Source organism: Anolis sagrei, chromosome 1, assembly GCF_037176765.1.
Source record: "Anolis sagrei isolate rAnoSag1 chromosome 1, rAnoSag1.mat, whole genome shotgun sequence".
In the NCBI taxonomy this organism is placed as follows: domain Eukaryota; kingdom Metazoa; phylum Chordata; class Lepidosauria; order Squamata; family Dactyloidae; genus Anolis; species Anolis sagrei.
The window spans coordinates 219,064,023-219,087,758 of NC_090021.1; the positions used below are offsets into that span (position 1 = coordinate 219,064,023).

Consider the following 23,736-nt stretch of genomic DNA (forward strand, 5'->3'; position numbering starts at 1 on the left):
ATTGTATTTGATATCTTAGCAGATCAGTGTGAAACAAGAAATTACCTTTACTGATGTATCAGAACAGCAGAAAAGGGACAAAAAGCTAATACGAGAGGGTTTAGATATGCAAAAGAAGAAAAAAAGGAAACAGCGTTCACCAGCAAAGGTAAGACTGCTAATTTGAACCTTCAAGGCAGCCTGGTGATTTACAAAATGGAAATAATAGCATTTGGAAATGATAGTTCTTGTGATCTATGATCTCAAAGCAGAGTCAAAAGATATTCATAACATGTTTTTTTTACTTCTTTTCACAGCATGAATATTTAGCATACTTTTATATCTGATCCTCAGTCAGCTCATTCTTCATTTCCCCTCCTCCAGCATAGGGATCACTTATCAATGGTTAAGACTGTTTAGCGGAATAAAAACTCAGATTTTGTAGAGTGACAATGGTGGAATTATTTAAATAGCATACTCATTTAAACAACTTTATTTTTAGCAGATAGAAATTGGTGTTGCAGCGAGGTATTGAGTCCACCTGAAATTATGTAATTATGTTACAGTATATCCAGGGCTTTACTTGCTGGATGGCTTGGTGGTGTGCTGTGAAGGATAGGGAAAAGAGTATGCACCATCTCTTTACCTAGAGTGCATCAGGAGGTTCTTACGTTACAGGGTTTGAATGAGTCTGGCCCAGTTGGATTCTTAGAAGGATAGGTTCTGAGGTATGAGCATAAAAAGACAAGTTCCTGTTTGATCCACTCCTGGAAATTAAATGTAAAGCCTGAATATGTTGTTGACGTTTGCCAGTGAGATTATCAATGTAGCATAAACTCCAAACCCATCAAGTTAGGTTTTATATTTTTAAAGACTTGATGTGGCTTACACATTCAGGCGGACATCTAGATCATTCTCAACATTGCTTCCTGATACATAACTCAATCACTTCTTATACCATAAAGGTTGTAGAAAATTATATCAATAAAAGCTGTGACCAGTTTAATTAAAAATATTGTTGTATATGGTTACAGCTCCTTGCCTCACCCCAGCTTGTCTTATAGGGACAAAAGGATCATATTAACAGACGTCTAATTTGGAATGAATCATGGATTTACTAGGTTCTTGTGGGTTTTTTCGGGCTATAGAGCCATGTTCTAGAGGCATTTCTCCTAACGTTTCGCCTGCATCTATGGCAAGCATCCTCAGAGGTAGTGAGGACCTCACTACCTCTGAGGATGCTTGCCATAGATGCAGGCGAAACGTCAGGAGAAATGCCTCTAGAACATGGCTCTATAGCCCGAAAAAACCCACAAGAACCTAGTGATTCCAGCCATGAAAGTCTTCGACAATCATGGATTTGTTTTTTATTAGTGTTATATAGGAAAATGTCTGAACTGGACAAGAGAGATTTGGACAAGAGGCGTTTTGAGTATCGGTTTTGAAAACTAATTCCACCTAGTTGTACTTTTGAAATTTTATACAATCTAGTTTGTGAAGCTTTTTGATATTCAAATATTAGCTATGTTGGAGTAAGAAAAAACTCACTAGCTGAATTTCAAGTGAGAACAGATTTCTTTGAGTAGCAAACATAAGTAATTATATATTTGTGTTTCTACTGTACAAAGCTTATGATGGTACAAGCCACTTGTGGCAATTGCACAAATGGTCCAGAACTTTTAGTATCTGTCAGAACATGTTCTCTGTGTTGCTATGTCTGATTATCTTTAATTAGCAATATGGGATTCAGACATGTTTTTTAGGGACGAACTCAAAAGGATGTACCAGCACTTAGATTCTCATAAGAACTGGATTCATGGTTCATGAATCCAGGTTTGGGCTTGCATTTTTGAAGAGCAGCTTTGTGACATGACAAACTGTTTTTAAAACTGAGGAGACAAAAGCAAGTAGTCAGGAATTTTTTAGTTCCTAAATATAAAGCATATGTGCATTTAAAATAGCTATTTGATTGCTGGTCTCAGTTCTAGATGCACAGTCATGTAAAACAATTCACACCATAATACAAGAACAATTTGAACATTGAATATTTATTAACAGTGTCATGTTTTATTGTATGTCACATGTCATTAAAACCGAAACAGCTTAAGATCATCAGCTCAGTGCTTATGATACTGAAGAGGTAAAGTACACATTTTTCATTTCACCAACATGAGTAAAATTACCAAAGTACATCTCTTATCAGCAATCTACTTATACTAATGAAAATCCCCTAAAGTTAAAAACAGAGTTGCTAGGTGTCTTGTAAGTTTTGAGCAATAGAATATGAGTGGCTTTATATTTTTTGTAACATCTGATTTGCATATTTCCGTATGTGCTGGTTCCTGGGCGTAAAGTAAATAAAATACTTTTGCTCGGGATAATTATATTTTGAGATGATGATTTATAGCTTCTAATAATACCATCATTTGTGGAAATATATTACAGCAGCAATAGTATTCTGATTTGTATTTGCCTTTTCATTGATAAACATTGTACTGCTTTATCTGATCTGGTATATTACTTTTTTATATATGTCCTAAACTTTTAAAATATAACTTACAGTTTTGTCATCTAAGGAATACTTCAGGTGTATAATCTGTACAATCTCTTGCTGTTTTCCAGCGTGACTTTATATAATTGTTCTCTGTTGTTATTTGGTTGGATCTAATACCATTCTACAGAAATTAATGTGAGACTGAATTTTGCCCCTGTAAAATAGATCTTGACAATAAATGAGGATGGATCACTTGGTCTGAAAACCACCAAATCTCACATTTGTGAGCACTGCAATGCTGCCTTTAGAACCAACTACCATTTACAAAGGCATGTCTTCATTCATACAGGTACTGATGGAATTTAAATTGTCTTTTTTGTTATCTAAAGAACCTCTGAACCCTAAGTAATTGATCCGTACTTTATATTTTAAAGTGAAGGAAATGTGGCATCTAAACTTGGGTATTCCATGCACCAAGGTGTCAAAAAATACCATAAAATCTACGTTCTTCTTTGAAATGTACTCAGATGTATGTTCTATACAAAGATATACTGTGTTCATAAATAGTCCAAATTTTAGTTTTGTCTTGTTTAGAAAATAGGTTCTTGGTTCTTATTTGGGTAATGAAGGATCTCTGTTTGGATAACTTGAAGAGGTTTTTAAGTCCAGTTCATTATCCTACTTTTGTTCATAAGCTGCACCACTCTGTTAGCATTATAGAGTCACAGAATTAATACACAATGTTTTTCACCCAGATAATTCAGGCATATTTTATTTTGGAATTCACTCAGATTCTGGATTCCAACAGTCGAATATTTTAGTTCTCAACATAATTTGTTAGACACAAATTATTTGTTTGTAGCTTTTAACTTACAGATGTGGAATTATATTGTTTAAGGTGAAAAACCATTTCAGTGCAGTCAGTGCGAGATGCGTTTCATACAGAAGTACCTGCTACAGAGACATGAGAAGATTCATACTGGTGAGTATAGTGCCTTGAGTATGTTTACTGGTGTGCTTAAACAAATGTTCCTCAAAGATGGCCAAAACCTGGGTGATTATGCAGTCTCTGTTTTAGTAATATAGGTGTGTGATCAAGCTTTGCTGCTTTTCTTTAGCACTCTCCCCCAATGCCACATTACTAATAGTGGATGTGAGCAAAGCTTTGGAGTAGATGTGTTTACTTTTGGATAATATAATAAACAAGACTTCTCCTAGAACTATTGCGGCCAAAATGCCTAACCCCTAGAAATTTGCACCTTGTTCTAAAAAATATAGAAAATTATATGAGAGAGAGAAAGAACTTAGGCCAAAACGCAATTAAAAAAAAAACAGGTACACAGTTAAAGAGAAATAGTTATTTTCTATGTGTTTGTTTAAAAACTCTTTTTCTGGAAAACCACATTCTGTAAACAGGCTTGGCTCTAATGGGTTTTTGGCATTTTGGTGCATGGCCTTTCATTACCTCCATAAATATTTAAGGATACAGTTCTTTTTGACTTCTGGATGCCAATTTTCAGCTTCTTTTTCAGAAAAATTGAGCTGGCAGACCAGCTGAGTGTTGCTTGGTGAGAGGTTTCATTTTGATTAAATTACTTCTGTGTAGTGCTTCATATGTGTTTCAACCTTAAAAAAACACAACAGCTTATTGTTTTTGCAATGGATGTATATGCAGAAATGTTCTGTATCTCTTGGAACATTTGCACTAAATATTAATCATATTTGGGTTTGCACATTGGTTTACATTTCTTCTAGGCCATTCTTTTGTCTCTCACTACCCCACTTTCTGCAACTCCTCCTGCAGTGTTCACATTAGAGCAAGAAATTGATTTTATTGTTTTTTAAAAAAACAGTCTAGCTGATGCTTATATATTTTGCAGTTACAGTGTTCCCTCACTAGTTCACTGTTCACTTTTCAGAGACTTGCTGTTTTGCAGTTTTTCAATAAATATGAATTTAAAATATTTATTGATAATATTTTAAATACTCTCCCCCACCACTTCCACATACCCTCTCAGCCCTGAGCCTTGCCTGTTACCTGTGAGGATCCCCATGCGGATTTGGTGATCGTGGTTGGTTAAAATCATCCCTTCTGACCCCATGTTTCCCAGTATGGAGGGGGAAAGAGGAGAGGAAAGAGAAGGCGAAGGGATTGAGTGAGTGAAAGAGAGAGGGGAGGGGGAGAGAGGAGTGGGCGGAGCCACTCCTAGGAGGGGGTGGTCTAAAAGTTGCTGCTCAACTGAAGGATTTTGTTTATAAGGTAAAGTGACTGAAGGATTTTGTTTATAAGGTAAAGGAAAAGGGTTATGTAGTGTATATTTTTTAATGTGCAGAAAACTCAAAAAGTATTTCTTTTGGTGCCCTGTGTGGGTAGCCACCTAATTCTCTCCACTTGAGTGCACTCCTCAGGCATGGGATCAAGCCGTCAATGTGAAGCAGGTGTGCAAGATTTGTAGAAAAAGACAAACTTTTTGGATTGGAAGTTTGCTCCCTTAGCTTTTTTGTCCCTTGCCACTAGCGATGTATGTTTTCTCCTATAATTGGTGTGATGTTCCGTCATTTGCTGTGTCCTGCGAAATCAGGTAAAAAAAACACTTGCGAATAAGAAGCAAGTAAAAGTGAGAAGAAATTATCAAAGAGCTGATTTAAAAAAATGGATGAAAAAAATGGATAAAAAAAGGAGAAGATGAGAACACAGTTTGGTGCATATTGCTCCACACTTTTCAGTTAAAGAAGGCAATGCTCTTGCTTCAGGAGATGTAGGATGAACCACTAAACCCAGTGGTTCTCAACCTGTGGGTCCCCAGGTTTTTTGGCCTACAACTCCCAGAAATCCCAGACAGTTTACCAGCTGTTAGGATTTCTGGGAGTTGAAGGCCAAAAACATATGGGGACCCCAGGTTGAGAACCACTGACTAAACCCCTTTGGATGAGGGAGTTGTCAGTAAGAAAAACATGCAATGAGCACTTTTGTTGCGTAGGGAAGGAATGTGCCTGTAGGCCTTACTTCATGTGAAGAAATATTGTACCATTTTTGTCACTAAACCTGCTAATCTAGTAAACTGTACCCCTTCTCCCAGCTATTGGAATGTTGAAAGTTTTTTTTAAAAGAAAGGTTAATTTTCTCCCCTTTTAAAAAAGAGGGCATAACTCACTTTCTTCAGATGTTAAATGGTGAGGGCACATGTTTTTATCCTCACAACATCCTGTAAGGTAGATAATCTGTGATTGATTCAAGGTGACCTGTGGAAGTGGGGACCTGAAACTCATATCCAATATGCATTGGGCAGCCAAGCCTAGAGCGTAGAATGGATACAGATCCTATGTAATGATCCTCGATCTATGATAGCCAGCTTTATTTTTTTTTGTGAGGTTAGGAAAAGAGATATTGATTTTTAGCATCTAACCTCACAAAAAAAATAAAGTTGGCTATCACAGATAGAGGATCATTACACGGGATCTGTATCCATTCTACGCTCTAGGCTTGGCTGCCCAATTATAAGGTTAACCAAAAAAAACAAGGAACACCTTCCGTTAAATACTGGTGTATCTTTGAACTAAATTGGAAATTTGTCTCCATTGTGAGTTGTGCAAGAAGTCATAAGAAACATTGACCACTACTGACTTTCACCAAACTTTTCTGAGGCTCAAAAAAACACCCTTATCATCAAGAATTCTATCAAAATGTCATTGGGTTCTTGATATATTTCACCTCTAATGTGATGGCCATTTGAAGAGTTAATCATCATTCTTTTGGCAAAATAAAATTACTCTTCTATTTCAGTGGTTTTAATTGCTGGCGGGGCAGGGGGGGGGGGCGTGGATCACGGAGAAGAGAAAAAGGCCATGTTGTTTTATTTATGCACCCTAAATTTCAGCTTTCACTTCACATGATACTAAAAGTAGAAAGGAATGGCATTATAAACCAGCTTGGAAATTAAATTATTTAATTTTGTTTCTTTTCTTCCTAGTTTCCTCTGAATTTTGTTGGAGTTTTTAAACCATTGAAATGTTTGTGTGTATGGCTGTTTGTGAAAGCCTTGAGTCCCTATATCAGGAGAAAGGCAAGATAAAAATTAAGTACATAAATGAAAAATCCCAAAGTTGTGTAAAATAGTGCTTACTAATTCAGATATGACTTCAGTTGTCGAAACTATATGAAAGTGAGTGTTTTATAAATATTTTGTAGTCTAAAGTGGGGATGTTTAGTCAAACTATTCAGTACTGGTCGCATTTATAATACATCCTCTGTATATAGGATATAGCTATCTACTTCTTTCAGTTTTTCTCCCAATGTACATAAACTGCAGTGGGATTATGACTATTGTTAGGCCACATTCTACAATTAAGAGAGCCAACCTAGTGTAATGGTCTAAGCATTTGACTATGACTTTGAAGGTCAGGTTTAAATCCCTGCTTGATCCTGGAATCCTATGGAGTGACCTTGGGCAAGTCTCTCAGTCTTAGAGGAAGGCAAATGCATGCACCATCTAACAAAGCTTGTGAAGAAAACCCATGATGGGTTTCACCTTAGGATCAGAAATGACTTGAAGGTGCACAATAGCAACAACTATCTTGGATAGCTCTGAGTTTAACAATCATAGAATCATAGAGTTGGAAGAGACCTCATGGGGCATCCAGTCCAACCTCCTGCCAAGAACCAGGAATATTGCATTCAAAGCACCCCTGACAGATGGCCATCTAGCCTCTGTATATAGCCTCTATAAACCCTTGAAAAAATTCAAGGCTGTTTCTCATAGTTACTTTTACCATCTCTTACCTCATGCATCTTGCTAGGTTAGAAAGTCTTGCTAGCTCTGACTTTTTTTCCTTAAATGTTCCTGTGGGATATGGCTTAAGCCACTATTTATCCACTATGTGCCAAGAGAATATTTCCAGTCAGTTCAGTTCTCTGTTGTGTTCTTTGTAATCCACAAACTATAGTTTTGGGTCTGGTGAGCCCTTGATTGGAATATTCTATAATTCAGGGGTCATCTAGATCGCCCAAAGATTTTTGAGTTGTTTTGGTTTTTTTGTTTTTGTCTGATGTGAAGTGTGGCATGGGTGTGGTTACTTCCCTTTTCTGGATATTTACTGAGGGAATAAAGGCCATAGAAGAATCTTTGTGGGGAAGAGCACATCCTCATCCATTGTATCATCATAGGGACCACTCAAAGATATGAGAAGAAACAAATTATTCAGACAGGGAATACTAATCCCTGCTTATTTTAGAATCGCCCAACACTTCTTGTCCTGGATTTAAAAATCACAGCTGTTCCCAGGAATTAGGTATAATGGGCTAAAATTGGAGGTACATCATTTGGATATTTTTTAAAAATACAAATGCGTACAGGAAGCATTCCCTCAAACCCTAAGACCTTGGCCTGTTGGGATGAATACTGAATAGAGTTTTGAAAGAAGCCTTGCAGCCAGACATTTCCAGTGTTTCCTCCTTAAGTGTCTTCTCTGGAGTCTTTTTATATGCCAGGTCAAAAACATTGGGGACAATGTTCTCTTTGGGCTGTAGTGTGTACACCAGTGCACTAATTCACTTTTTTTTAAAAATATTGCTTTCTCTTTAGTTGTCATCTTTCCTCTTCAGTCTTTGTGTTGCATTTCATTATTCTTTTTGGATTTAACTTTGTTTAGTCTTTGTTCGTAGATTTAACTGAATTATTAAGAGTAAATAAAGCCTGTTTATTGAGCGTGTTTGTGTGACCTCTGGGACTTTCTTCAATTGCCTTCTTAGATAAATACTCTTGAGTGCCTTCTTTGTATTGACAAGAATAAGGATTGTAGCCTTGATTTAAAAATAAACCTTTGGCTGTTGACTGGTTGTGGCAGAAGTGTTTTTAACATGCTGATTAACATTAAAATGTAGTATATTTTAGATGTATTCTAAATTGTTTGAAAATAATATTTTAATAAAATTGATTATTTAATTGTTTTAAAATTGTTATTAGTTGTTTAGCTATACTTTATTGGAAGCCACCTTTCATCACATGCCAGGAGAAAACTAAGATATAAATTAAATAAATAAATAGCAGAAGTTTAAGAAAATAATTTATTAGACTTCCAGTAGAGATGTCTCCTGATTCAATATATATTCAATTTTGTTGGGATTTTCATAGGCATGAGTAGAAAGAAGAGGAAATGGTTCTAGGGAACTCAGCTGGTACAGCAACTAAAGTACAGGCTGATGATAGACCAAATCTAAGTGTGAAAACAGTGTGACCCAGCAGATATGTATTACAACTTGACATCTCCTTGAAACCCTGCTGCTTTTGCAGTAGTCTCTATAAATATAATAATTTTTAGTCAGTTATGCTTTAACTGCATTTGTTTATAACAGAAGCACTTCTGCTGCACACTCAGGGAAGAGGTTTGTGTTCCAGGTTTATATAAAACCATGACATTGACTTTGGGAAAGTAGGATTTGCATAAAGCCTAGTTTGTTCCTAAACCAAAATGTGACTGTAGTTTATAATCCTGGCTTGCAAGTGAATTATGGGTGAATATAGGCAAGCACCTTTTGCCACATCTAAAGATTTTGTGTCATTTTCATGCTTGCTTCTTCTGTAAGAGTGCAAATGTGAAGTTTATTTTCTGTCACATATTCTAGTCTATGATAAAGATCAAGGAACTATCAATTGGTAAAACTTCCTGTATTCAATGCTGGTTTCTTGTTAGTATTACAAGAAGTATAGCATTCCATTGTTAGAATGGTAAGCGGTGCCTTTTTTCTCTCCATGGTTTTTGGATCAAACATTCAGATAATTTTCAAGTGTTTTGAAATACTTAAATGTGTGTAGTTATGTTTACTTAACTTTCTGTGTTTAGTGACTTTCGTGAGAGAGAAACATTGAAGACATGGTTCATTCTTTTCTTTTTTAAGTCAGCGAAATATTGTATAGTGATATAATTGAATTTTAAATTCCCCTTTGTGGAATGAGGCGCTACAGCATGTGCAGTCATAAGAATAGCAATGCTGAATCAGATGACTAACCTAGCTAGTCCAGCATTTTGTTCACACTGAATCCAATCAGTTGTCCATGAAAAGCCCCAAAGCAAGCATCCTCCCACTTGTAGTCTCCACTTCAAATGAAAGAGGGAAAATTTTCGGTCCATGTGAAGAAGAGATTGAGGTGTTGCTTATGCCTGCCTTTATGCCATGCCCTGTTTTCTAACAACCACTTTCTGCTCACTAGCACTTCTTCATTAAAAATTGGATACATTTCTTGAATTCATTTGATATGTCTATACATGTGTTATTAGCATTTTACTTGACTGTAATCTGTATCGTGATTCACATTCGTGATTTCTCTGCTGTAGAAAACAACCTTGTGTATATTCAACAATGATAGAGAATACTTTTCTGAGAGAAAACTGCAACCTCAGGCCTAGTTACTTTTAAATCAATGAGACCAAATTGCTTTTATTCTAAGGAATGGTATCATAACTGTGTAATAAAGAAAAGCAATTCAATATTATATAAAATAAACAAGAAAGGAAAGGAAATTTATTTTAAAAATCAAGGTTGTTAAGTGTTACAGTTGAAAGTTAAGGTAATTGATACTCACCTTAAAATCAAAGCAAAGGAAAAAGATGTGGTGCTGAAAAGAATAAGGGTCACCATAAGTCGGAATCAATTTGATACACAAGACAACACACTGAAAATAATTGTTTAAACCTTTATATAGAATGTGTTGTTGAAATAGTTTGTCCAAAATATAATCTTCACAATTTAAAGTTTAGTTACTGCAGTTATTTTAGACTTAGTGGACAGGTACAAAATGGATCAGTATTATTAAACTTAAATACAAAATAAGTGACAATGAAAATCATTGAAAAAGATTATTCATACTTTCAATTCTTTAGTGATTGACATAGCGAAATTAAATACAGGAAAAGAACAGAAATCTTAAATTCTGCAAATTCAATAAGATATCTGGTACAGATAAACTAGGCACTTGACTACTCATATAAATTCCCTCCCTTACCCAAAGTTGGTCTATAATTCAGATTCATATTACTTAAATAAATGAATGAATATATATTTTACATCAACCACCAACTTTAGAAATGTTGACTTTTATGTAATGTATTTTGATTTTCACAAATAATCAAAATGTGAGATGAAATCATAAAACCAGTTCCTTTGTACCTGAAACTTGTGACAGAGTTTGTGGTTTTTCTGGAAACTAGAGAGAAGTTGTCACCACTGGATACAAAATTCATTGTGTTTCTAAACCAAATTTTTAATTTGAACGTTAAAGTAAGACAAAGTTCTATAGAGCTGGAACATTTTTCTTGCTACTTTTCTAAGTTTGCTATCTCTGAAGTATGTATTGGCAACAGGACTGAAAATATAAATTTATGCAACCTTGGGTTTTCCTAGCCCTCTTCATTTAGAATGTTGTGGATGTATTTTTGATCAATGGTAAAGTTACTAAATACCAATATTGTGGAAATCTATGCTCTTCTTTCTGTTTGTTTAAGCTATGTATTTTCTTGTCATTTTTATTCTTAGGTGAAAAACCATTTCGATGTGATGAATGTGGCATGAGATTCATACAGAAATATCATATGGAAAGGCACAAGAGAACCCATAGTGGAGAGAAGCCTTACCAGTGTGAATACTGCTTACAGGTAATTCGAAAGAGAAGACAAAACAAGATAGATTAGGAAAAATAGGTAAAATACTAAACAAATGTAATACAAAGTAATACCTTACACAAATGAAAACATGAGTCATATCCACTATTATGATATTGGATAACTTTACATCTTGCAGTAAAGCACTTTAGCTTGCATTGTGATTACCATGTACTTTGTAAATTTAATTTTGAAACATTTTTCTTCATTTGTGAGAGGGAGTTGGCCTCACTTAGATACTTGTGCTGCTTCATCAGCTTCTGGGAAACTGAGGGTTTATCAAAGAAACACAGATATCTATAACCAATAACAAAACACAAGTTAAATATGCAGTTTAAACCGATTTGCACAGTTAATGTTAACATAGCTCTGTTTGGATAACAGTTTGCAACTTGTGTTTTGAACTGAGGGTTAGGCAGGAAGCAAATTGATATGAGGTGTGGGTGGGTCTGCTACCAAAACATTTATTTAAAAGCTCTAGGAGTTTTCAAATTATTCATTGCACAGGTGACCATTTATGTGAGTTCATAGATGACCACTCAGAACTGCAGTTAAAATAAGCAGTTTGTCTGTATAGTCAGGAGCAGGATTTTAATTATCAACCAAATATTAGATCAGTGATTCTCAACCTATGGGTCCCCAAATGATTTGGCCTTCAACTCCCAGAAATCCTAATAGCTGGTAAACTGGCTAGGATTTCTGGGAGTTGTCGGCCAAAACACCTGAGAACTACTGTGTTAGATGATGAGGGAGGCTGAGGGAGATGAATGCTAGTATGATGGGGCTTTTATTTGCTAACTTTCCCCACAGGTATTGAAGTGGTCCTTATGCACAGCAGGAGAGTTAATTAAGAGTTAGGGCCAAATTTCATAATAACTGAAATTGTTTCAATGTGCTTAATTTATGTGTTTTGACGTGGCAGTTTTCACACAGACCATTAGTTACATGCAGAAATGTTTACCATATCAGCAGATTCACTTACATGATGGGTTTATACTGTCAAACTATATGGCTTATTATGTTGGCTTCTAGTTTTTCTCTAATTCATTACTATCCCCTGTAGTTCTTCTCAAGGACTGACCGTGTATTGAAACACAAACGCATGTGCCATGAGAACCGTGACAAGAAGCCGAGCAGAAGTGCTACCAAAATTGGCCTTTTGGGTCCTGATGAAGATCAAGGCTTCCCCATGCCTTTGAAAGACAGCTCTTTGCCAAAGAAGAAAAGGCAAAAAACTGAGAAACTGAAGTCTTCTGGGCTAGACAAAGAATGCGGGAGTGATAAATCTGAACATAAAAAAGATAAGAATGATTTCTTGCCTTTGTATGCTGGTAGTACTAAAATAAAGGATGAATACATGGTGGCTGAATACGCAGTTGAGTTGCCACATTCATCTGTCAGTGGAGGGCACTTACATGAAGCACATTCTGGAGAAATACATCCACCTAAACTGGTGCTCAAAAAAGTTAATAGTAAGAGAAGCCTGAAACACTCTCTGGAACAAAGTCAAACCATTTCATCCTTAGCTTCTTATGAAGACAGCAAGGTTTCAAAGTTTGCCTTTGATCTGGTGGACAACAAAGTCCTTCTGGGTTCTGAAGGCAATGCAGACATTGACCAAGTTGATGCTTTACAGGAAGGTCCCAGTAAACCTGTACACAGCAGCACAAACTATGATGATGCAATGCAGTTTTTAAAGAAAAGACGGTATCTTCAAGCTGCTAATAGTAACAGCAGGGAATATGCCTTGAATGTAGGCACCATTGCCTCTCAGCCTTCAGTTACTCAGGCTGCTGTTGCAAGTGTGATAGATGAAGGTAGCACAGCATCAATATTGGATGCAACAGGACTGAGTGTAGAGATTAAAGGTAACCATGACAAAAATGTCATTCCAGATGAGGTACTTCAAACTCTTTTAGACCATTATTCTCATAAAGCCAATGGCCAGCATGAAATAGCTTTTAATGTGGCTGATGCAGAAGTGACTTCCAGTATCGCAATCAATTCTTCTGAAGTATCAGAGGTCGCACAAAATGAGAATATTGCAGCAGGCTCTCAAGGTTCCTCATCCGATAAAGCCAGTATGTTACAGGAATATTCCAAGTTTCTTCAGCAAGCTTTGGACAGAACTAGCCAAAATGATGCCTATTTGAACAACCCAAGCCTTAATTTTGTGAGCGACAACCAGACTCTTACAGGGCAACCAGCATTTTCTGGTATAGACAAACAAGTCTATGCATCTATCCCTGTCAACAATTTTCGATCAGGAATGAACTCTCCATTAAGAACAACCGCAGACAAATCTCATTTTGGACTTATCGTTGGTGATTCCCAGCATTCTTTTCCCTTTTCAGGTGATGAGCCAAATCATTCTTCCTCATCTTCCACACAGGACTTCTTGGATCAAGTGACTTCTCAGAAGAAAGCAGAGCCCCAGCCTGTCCATCAAACGTATCAAATGAGTTCTTTTGAGCAGCCATTCAGGGCTCAGTACCATGGATCAAGAGCTGGAATGTCATCTCAGTTTAACACTGCTAATGGGCAGGTGAACCTGCGGGGGCCAGGGGCAAATGCTGAATTCCCTGAATTCCCCTTGGTGAATGTAAATGATGGACGAGCTGGGATGAACTCTTCACCTGATGCCACAACAGGCCAGACATTTGGCTAAGAAATTTTTAAAATTATCATTGGCACTTTAGCACAGGTCTGCTCAGCTGAGTGTGTTCTCTATAGGATGGAGTCGAGTCCTATGCAGATTTCAGACCTTGTGTTATAACAAAAAGTAAGCTGGTACAGCATACTGGTAACTACTTTTTTTTATTAATTGCCATTTTTTGTGAATTGCCTTACATGTGGGTGTCCACTGACAAGGCAGATGGTTATTTGCTTATTTGAGATCAGGAACTTGCTATGTTGAGATTTAATACAAGATGAAACAAACCAAAAAACCCAGATAGGCTGTCTCTCCTATAATAATTTTGTAGTTTGGCAATGTTGATTATTTTCAGGATAAGAATTATTATTAGGTTATTTCTATTGGAATTTCGTAATAAGTTAATCTGGCCATTGCACTTCAGCAGGGAGTATGAATAGAGTATTCAAACAAAGTAAACTCAAAAGTTACAATGATAGTCAGGAAATTATGGATAGACAGTATAGTATTTCTGGAGAAAATATTCTCTGGCTGGTGCAGAGGAGCAATCCACTAAACTGTGGGCCAAGAAGTAAAAAGAAATAAGAAGAAAGTAATACACATTATATTGTGATTATTGATTTCTTTGCATTTTACTATACTTTGGGGAAGTCCAAGACACACCATACTATTTAAATGCCCAAATAATGGGAAGAACTTTAAAAACAAAATACACAATATTTTTGATGTTTCCCTCTCCAAATGACAGCTGTCGAGATGTTTGGGCTCTAGTTAATTGCTTTGTAGACTGCATTCCCAGTTTCATAATATTTATACAAATTAATTGTATTTCATCCTCCAAATCTGCAATAATTAACATTAGAGCACTTAGATTATTTTCAAAATGTTTTCATTCCCCAGAATAAAACAATTTTCTACCCTTAGGGTCAATATGCCTGCATTGTTTTCAAACAGATTTTTATTTAAAACATGAAAATTAATGGGAATCCTTGACATCCACATAAACTGTTATCTTGCTAACAAATTTAAATTAGGTAGAATAAATTGACCCAGAGAAATTGACCCAGTTACATGCCACTGTGGTTTTGTCAACTAGAGATGGTGACTTAAGGACAAGCAATTAAAAGATAACTGGTCGAAGTTTTACTCTATTTCATTTATTAATAAATTTTAACTGTTATTCTTCTCCTATGTAGATATTTTAATAGTAGCTTGTCTTGAGTTATATAGTGTGGTGCAATGATTAGTTCTATATACGATTTTAAAATGGTGTGGTTTGACTTAACATAAATATTGAGATAATTTAACTGTTTTTAAAACAGAAGTTTTATTTTCATTGTATGAGTGGGATGTTTTATAGAAATCTTTAGCCATTATTTTATCTAATGTCTGAGTGACAAGTACCTAGGTAACTCCCTCCTGCCACTAATATAAATTTTCTGGCTAGTGAAGACTTGTTTTAGAACATCACTGCTTACCATCTCTTATAGAAAGTATGTAGCCCAAATGATGTGTTGCTCACCAAAAATTTGGTTGGGAAAAACCATCGCAATTTCCAGAGAAATTCTCAATATTAAATTTAGCTTCTAATTCTGGTAGTCATTATCCCCCGTTCCATCTGTGCAATTTCAAGCCCACCTTTGAATATACATGAAACTCATGGACAGTGTGATACCTCTCTTAAATAAGCCTATGAATCTTCATAGATCCATAGTCATTCCTGTGAATCAGAAACGGTTGCAATAAGATGTTGTTACATCCTGTCCCTTGCCATAAATTGCCTAAACTATATAGATTCATAGAAAAGCAAAAAATAACTAAATATATCAAGTCAAAATAGCTTTATTGGTGATACATTCACACATGTGAAAATATTTTTTAAAATAATCTCTTATGTTTCAAGTTTTATTTTTAGTTTGCTACTACACTAAGGCAGTTAGCACATACTGTGTGTTAATTTTAACCAACCATCTCTATCACTGTTAAAGTAACATATTTCACCGAATCTAGGATGTCATAGATTCCAAGAAGCACCCCCTTTTTGGAGCTTCAATTTTAGAAAAAAAAATTCTTTAGAGAAACCATAGACTTCTAAATCTTATCTGCATGAGAGGTTGGGGGGAAAGTCAGCTAAGAGATTGCTGGGGGGAAGCTGCTCTCTTGACTGTTTGTTTGTTCCTAATTCTCTTTAAAAAAAATATCCGGCATATTTAGGACGCCCGCAATTCTAAGATGCATCCCCTTTTAATCCTAGATGTGGGGGGTGGGGTGGGGTGTGCATATTAGAATTGATGAAATACAGTACTCCTGTTTTTGTAGTTAACAGTAGATCATGAGCTTAAGAAGTTTGCTGGAGGAAGTCACTAAGAAAGTTTCAGTGAACAAGTACAGAGGGCAAGACAAAGTCAGAATGTAAAGAGCAAAGGATTAAAAGCTGTGTAGAGGAAACACATGGATTCTCCTTCAAAAGTATTCAGTGTAAGAAACTGAAGAGAGAGATGATGAGGGAATTCTGGTGAGCATGCAGTGAGCTTTATATTCCTTTGGCCATGCATTCCCTTAACGTATACCATAGCTTTTAGGACATATTCTTCTCAGAGTTTCTCCTGCACTTGCAGTGAGAAGCTAATTTGTAGGGACATGTTGGGAGTGGGCACCAGTGCACAGAAATGTTTATATAGTATTTCAGTCATGAACAAAAACTCAATTTGTGGTTTTGATTCTGCCAACTAAAATCATATTAGAATCTGCTCCTAAACTGCTCCTAAATAGAAAGTATGTTATTATATATACATCTGATGATAATATTAATAGAAATAATATTCAGTTTTGTGGGATAATGCTTCATTAAAGCATATTTAGGACATATTTAGTTAGGGTTCTACAGCCCTACGAAATCCAAATATACAGTTTCAGTTTGAATAACGATCACTTTGAAATCAGGTTTTAATGCCTCACTTGATTAATGTTTCGGAAGTATGTTCAGCTTCCCCCTTTAAACATCAAAACAATTTGTTGTTCCATTTATTATTCACATAATATAAAATAATGATATTATTTACATAAATATGATAATGAAGAAGTTGGCTTTTGAGTTTATAGCTGAAATTGCCACTTTACCTTCTATTTATCGTAATTATTCAGGGTATACAATTGATCAGGAGTAATTTGAAGAGAAATACAGTGCTATGTACTGCAGTGCACTACACTTCATTTCTGTTGGATCACCCCCTGCCTTTCCTGACATTAGTACAAAACAGAAGAATTTTCAGAATTGAGATAGTTCAGCGAAAGTCTGGTGATTTCTAATTGGAATAACAGATAATCCTCACACAAGATGGTTTCTCTTATTTCTTTTCAGTGGTATAAAGTCTTGTAGTTGAGGTCTTACAGATGCTATAACTGTAACTTTAACTAAGCCTATTGCAGAACATTTGTACAAACTTTGAATACTAAGCCACAATTGTTAAAATGAATGAAATAACATTGTATTGTCATATGCCTGCTTTTGTTTGCTTATTTATTTTGTGATTTTTAAAATGGGTTTTCAGATCACTAATGTGAATTAATAACGTTTTAGTACAGCTGTTGGCTTCCATTTCCATCCACACTTTCTGATTTATCATTTGAAAAAAAAATCCATCTGGACATGTACAACGTATTCCATGTTCGTTTTTATGATGTATCATGTTCCTTAAATATCTGAAGAGGATCCAAGGTGGATCCAGGATCAGCCTGCTTTAATATTTCAGTATTAACTTGCTTTGTACTTGTAAACTTGCAATCTACAATTTTGTTGGTTAAGAGACTGGTCTCTTTTGCAAGTTTCGGGAGAATAGCTATTAGCATCTAGTTCAGAACTTTAGAAGGCTGAAATGTGCTTGTGATCTGGGTATTTTGGTTGGTCAAAACTCATGTAATTTTTGCAATTGATATGATTATTAATAAAACAAATTATGTTTATGTTTTCTTAAACAGAAGCCTTGCAACTTTTGGAAATGTTTTCTTTTTATGTTAGTGCATGTTTGCTAGGTATGTAGCACATCTAACTTACTTCTTTTGCAAAGAATATGTCCTGAGAAAGTATTACATTGATGGGAAAGTATTGTTATGTTTTAAGAAAACCCGTTATTTTAAAACAACTTTGTTTCAGGGAAATTTTCTAGTTGCTTTTGCGATACATATATAAATCATTGTTTCCTCTTTTCAATAATAATTGAACAAGAGAGAGCGCGCGATTGATCTTCTGGTAGTGAACACAGACGGAAGCAAGCCAACCTTTCTCAGAGTTGTTTCTTGCTTTCTTTATCCCAGTAGATGGAAAGTAAAAAAAAAAGTGTAAATGTTTATTTTATTTTTTTATGCTGTAAATATGAGTTATCAAATAAGGATGTACCTATGATTGAATCTTTGATTCTGCACAGTTAGAGTTTATATATAAAATATAAATGTGTCTTGACAATCAAGGACTTACTGTCAGTCTTCCTTTATGATGTTTTATTAATGTTATGCATTCCATTTGTTAGATTTGAGTACCAATGTGGGAATTTGTATTGTCTGTAAAGTATGTAATGTTTTTACAGCTTGTTTTTAAACAAAAAAGGAAAAAAGAATCTTGTATATGAACAGATCACGTGACTGCTTTATATCAGAAGGCATATGATGTACTGTATGTAAGCAATAATGCCTAACTGTGCTAACTTTGCAAGTAGCATAAGGATAGTTCCAAAAACTGTTTGGAGAAGTGAATAGCTTTGTTTAAATTAATACTTTTAATCAATAAATTCCACTTTTTCGTTTGTAGTTTAACTTTGTTTACAGAGCACAATCTGAGTTGCAGGGAGAGCAGACTGTAGATCTGTACTGCACCTACTTATGCATTAATCATGAAATGAATGGGTCAAGATGAGGAAGACTGCAAAATTAACATTCATGTCCTAGAAGAAAGGATAGGGTGGTTCTTTCATGCTATTGCACCAATTGATTATCCTTGCAATTTAATTTGAAATCATAAAATTTTAGTATAAATCAAGTTCATTGATACAAGAAATGGTTAGGTTCATAACTCACATTGCAGTTGAGCATCGTCATTGTGTATTTTGACAGAAGTACCTTTTGGCCATAGGAATTAACAGCTGTTAAGATGAGCTTTACTCAGTTTTGGCAAAACACCCCCCACTCGCACTCCAAAGTAGCTAATTTTGAAGTCTTCTTTCAGGCTGTAAAGAGCACCAGAATTATTTGAGAGTCTCATCACTGCATTCAGTGGGGAAAGAGCAGCGATTTATAAATGTATGACTTCCATTTTTTAGGACGAAATGTTTTTAAATTCTAGTCATTTATATAATGTGTGCTTTGAAGGATTTGCAAGTTCACCTCTGTCACTTTTACTACACTGGTATCTTTTATATGTAATGTATGCTTTTTATTATTGTAGCCAAGCATTTCAGTAGAAGGACTTTTGCAACCATGTTTGGGTACATTTTATTGATGGAAGCTAATTATATTGGATTCTGTCTCTGTAGTTTTGTCTTTATTTCTAATGGTGTCAAGCAAAGGAATCCAACTCCCTAATTTTTAAAAAGTGTATACTTATTATACTGCACTGTGTGATCTGCAGTTGAGTCCAAAAATCTGGTAATTTCAAAAGGAAGGTAAAGGATTAACTGAACGAATAGAATGCAGGGGCAGGTTAGAAGAATGCTTTTGTACTGCATTTTCTGATATGCTCTTCTTTTTCCTGAAGTCCATATGCCTTGTTTGTCTTTTAGTTGTCAAGCATCCACTACAATACTGGCAAATGATAGCTATTTCAGTGGTGATGCAGTATTACTTTAGCTTACAACAACAGATCTTCCCGTTTTACTGTGAGTGATGATTTTTTAAAAGCCAATTAAAATCCTCGTTTCAATTTTAAATGTAAGTAATAGAGATCCTTTTGTATAAACCTCAAGAAAGTATGAATTTGTGTGATTATTTTGTATTTGAAATAAATTAGATGATACAGAATTCCTAAGAAATCAGGAATTTTGTCATGATGAAGTGTGTTTGTGTAGTGGTTACGTATGGATTTACATTCAAAACCTGCATGTTTTTTTAGATGTTGAGAAATTATTGCTGCTAAATCTGGTGCACCAGGTCTAGAGTTTTTAAATATATATATATTGTGTTCCTCTAATGGAAGTGCACAAACTTTCTTTCGTTTAGCCAATGTTTCTAAATATCTGGAGGGACCAGAAAGTGCCAATGTCAATCTTTCATCTCTCAGTTCATATAATGTGGCCAGCGGTTGACTCCTTGTTTGAGTTGCCTAAAAATTGGATAGAATCCAACTTGTTTGCTTCAGACCTGAGAAGAACATTGCAGATCATCACTGTTTTTATCTCTTTTCCATACATTTGCTTGATTCTAGATTCACACGCCAAAGGGCAAGGTCTGCTCCCAGCATCAAAGAAAGCTGTGGAAACGAAACTGACTGAGACTAAAATAATCAAAAGATCACACACCAAAATTAGAACGGATGCATAATTGAAGTGTTGCTGTTTAGTACAGCACTGATAATTTCTCATTTTCTCTAAAAAAAATAAAAAGTGAAAATACTTTTAAAATACACTAGCTAATAAATAAATAAACAGCTTATCTGGAACTGAAGTGAAATAGTGGCCAAGAAGCAGGAAGAGGACTGGAGAAGTTCATATCCTCTATGTTACCAGTAGTATAAAAAGCATCCAGATTCCTTTCCTGTGTTGTCAAAAGAGCAGCAGTAGTTTCACAGTATGTACCTTTCAAGGCCACTATACTATTGTTGTATTCAATATACTGAATTTGTGTACAATCAACATTTTGAGGCTACTTGCGTGCTTTTGCTCTCTTGCACGCTTTCTCTCTCTTATAACTGTGTTCTAGTCACTAGAATAGTCTAAACTGCCTTCTAGTTGACAGAGTAGTTTAAACAAGATGACACAACAATAAGCAAATGCAGGTTTTCAAATTGTTCAGATTTGTTCTTCCTCATTCTTCCTCATTCTTCAAAGCCTTTTGCCCCTTCTGGACAAATCTTGCAAAGAAAACCTGTGCTAGGGTTACCTTAGATTCTGCATAACCCAGAAACAGTTTAAAGGCACACAACAACTACTACTCTACCAGTTGTAATGCCAGTAAAAATACTGGCACCTTATTTGTAAGCTGTATATATTTGCCGTTGTCAGTCCAGTATTCTGATTGGATTCTCTGCAGTTAACAGCTTGGTGATAGATAAATGAAAGTGAATAAGCATATATGTTCCAGGATAAAGCGAAAAATGTACAAACCTACAGAACAATATACAATGATATAAGAGTTAATCTGTTTAAGTGGCATAATGGGTTTTGCTGCTCTTTGACATCTTTTCCTGATGATGAATTTGAGTTTACAAGACCATTTAAAATGTATGCTCAGGTTTATTTTTTAAAAAAACTGTCAAGTGAATGTATATTTGCAATGGTTGAAATTTCAGCGCGCTGGAAAATAAAAGTACATAACCTGGCATTATTAATGAAGGCTCACTAGACAGATTTTTCACAAGTGTTTGCTTTAAACTTATGGGGAAATGCATGTCTTCTTTGTATAGTAAGTACATTCATTCTTGGAATTAACATTTTGAAGGTTAATAAATGTTTTATTATATATGCTGCAGTCCTGAATATACTAGAGTGAAAACCCCACACAATCCAATGGGGCTTATGGAAATCCCACAGCTCAAGCAATGCCAGCATGAAGGAGGATGGAACCCTATTTAAAAACCCTGGCAGTCTAGTAGTTTTCCAATGAGTTTGCAAAAATATTTATTCAACAAGCTTGTACTTTTTTTTCTATTGCCAGGACTGGGGAAAGTCCCCAACCACAGAAATAAATCTTCATTGTGAAGAGTACCTTTCCCCTCTTGCTTGTGTTCTTCAGATTTCTTCATGGGGTGGCTTTTACTTCACTGAATATTATTTTTTTCTATTAGACTATCCTCTATAAATTTTGAGAAATGTTTGCTTTTTAACAAAATTTCACAAAATATCAGCATGAGGGTACTAATCACCTTTATGCTTTTGTGTAAGGTGATATCATTTGCAACAAATGTATAAACGTGAGGATTTAGAGTGGATTGGATCCATTGGTTCATGTAGCGATTCAGCTTAATTCAGCTTAATAAGTTAGCTTATTTCTCTCCCTCTTGTTCTAGCCTCTCTAGTGACCTTCAGATTTATGAATGTGCAGATAGCTGTATGTAGATACTGAACTTCTTTTAAAAAATGGCATCAACACACTTCCAAGATAAGGATTCCTAGGTAATTCTACCCCAATCACAATTTGGAGTACAGGACACATGTTGCAAAAATAAACAGACACCAGTTTTCCAAGAAACTGGCATAAAAGGGTTTTTTTAAGCATTTAACTTTCAGGCATCTAAAATAAACAATTTTACCCAAGTCTAAAGGCTAAGTACGGTCAAATCATTTTGAAAATGTGGATTCAGCGCTACATGGTGGAAAGTTCTTCACACCTGAGGTTTGTAGAGCCTGATTTTTGCATATTCCTAAAAAGATGCCATACTTTTATCAGATCAAAACCACAGTATTATAGCAGCCACTAGGATTATGGAAATAAATTGCTATCTATCCTTACCCTCCCTTTCTCCTCAAATATGAGAGTTATTTCTATAGGCGACCAGAATTTGATTGCTAGAGGAGAAAAAAAAGTGCACTAGATGTTGGTTGGTTGCTAGAAGAGAGAAAAGGGTGCTGTCATTCTGGGGGAAAAAACTAGGCAGACTTGAGTTGATGTCATCTATATTGCTGTCTTATATGTATAACTGCTCCCAAAGCAGTTACTCAAAAACAATGTCGGTGGACAACAAAAGAAACTAAAAGATGAGCTTAAAGTTAGCTTTTAAAAATGTGGGAAAAATACTGAAATCTAGAAAGCTCTGGCCCTCGAGCATTGCAACTGAAGGTCAGCTGTTACCAACAGTGCGGTGGATTTTGAGGAGGTACAAACAGGGTGAAAGGGAAAAACCTGCAGAGAGGAAGGTGCATCAAGCAAACCCTTGTAATGACTGCCTTCCATCTGGAAATCTGCTCTCACTGCAAAAGACCATGTGGATCCAGAACAGGTCTCCACAGTCACTTATGGACACACTGCCAGGACCCTACCCATGGAAGACAAATCATTTTCAGCCACAAGTGATAGCCTGTGATTATGATTTATGTAGCTTTCCTGGTTGTAGATGCTATTGTACACAGAGATTTTTAAAAGGTGTTTGATAGGAAATACTGAATTAGAATGCAATATATACTCCATTCAAAGTTTGTGTTCACCCAGCATCAATACTGGGTATCTGGAAAAATTCTGGTATGAGCACATGAAACTCAACAGAACTAGCTCCAATGGCTTTCAGTGAAGTGGCTCTTTTCCAGGGCTCTACACTTTAATTTTCCAATATTTTGCATGCCACTTCTGCTTTCAGTTTGGTGGGGGAATCTCTCCTTTACCGTCTGCTGTACTCATATTTTCTGGCTCAGTCTGCCTGGCCCTAAAGTCCAGGTTGGTGATCTAAGGACTACTTAGATTACCAACCTGATTCTGTTATCACTGTATATTTCTTACATTATCAGGCTCCTGGCAAAACAGAATTCTCAGTGACTTCTTCCAAACCTCCCCATTCAAAGTCTCTGTGTTGTTCATTATCTCAATGTCCCTTTTCAGTTATTCCGATAGTTTGTGAAGCTCTCTAAACCACCAAATTTAGTTAAAGCATCTTTGGAGACTTACTCATCAACTCCAAAAGGCCAGCAATTTAGGATCCCAGATTGGATAATTTGCCCACAGCTCCTTTAAGTTTACAAAAACGAACATCTGAATGAAGCAAATGGATAATCATGACAGTGGGAAGGACCTGCAAGGACAGAACATCTAGGAATATCAA

The 23,736-nt window shown here is 35.7% G+C and overlaps 1 protein-coding gene across 6 annotated transcripts in view; it reads left to right on the forward strand.

The window, feature by feature from the left end:
- Nucleotides 1-21,455, forward strand: part of ZNF148 (zinc finger protein 148) — a 38,186-nt gene extending 16,731 nt beyond the window's left edge. For 3 of the 6 annotated variants that reach the window (XM_060775151.2, XM_060775109.2, XM_060775135.2), the window contains exons 3-7: nt 20-148; nt 2,699-2,822; nt 3,372-3,455; nt 11,004-11,122; nt 12,192-21,455. In XM_060775151.2, coding sequence (XP_060631134.1) covers nt 20-148; nt 2,699-2,822; nt 3,372-3,455; nt 11,004-11,122; nt 12,192-13,796 — 2,061 coding nt within the window. In that variant the 3' untranslated portion in view covers nt 13,797-21,455. The remainder of the gene's footprint in view (nt 1-19; nt 149-2,698; nt 2,823-3,371; nt 3,456-11,003; nt 11,123-12,191) is intronic. The other 3 variants (XM_060775099.2, XM_060775143.2, XM_060775125.2) reach the window with 2 other exon arrangements.
- The last annotated feature ends 2,281 nt before the right edge of the window (nt 21,456-23,736 follow it).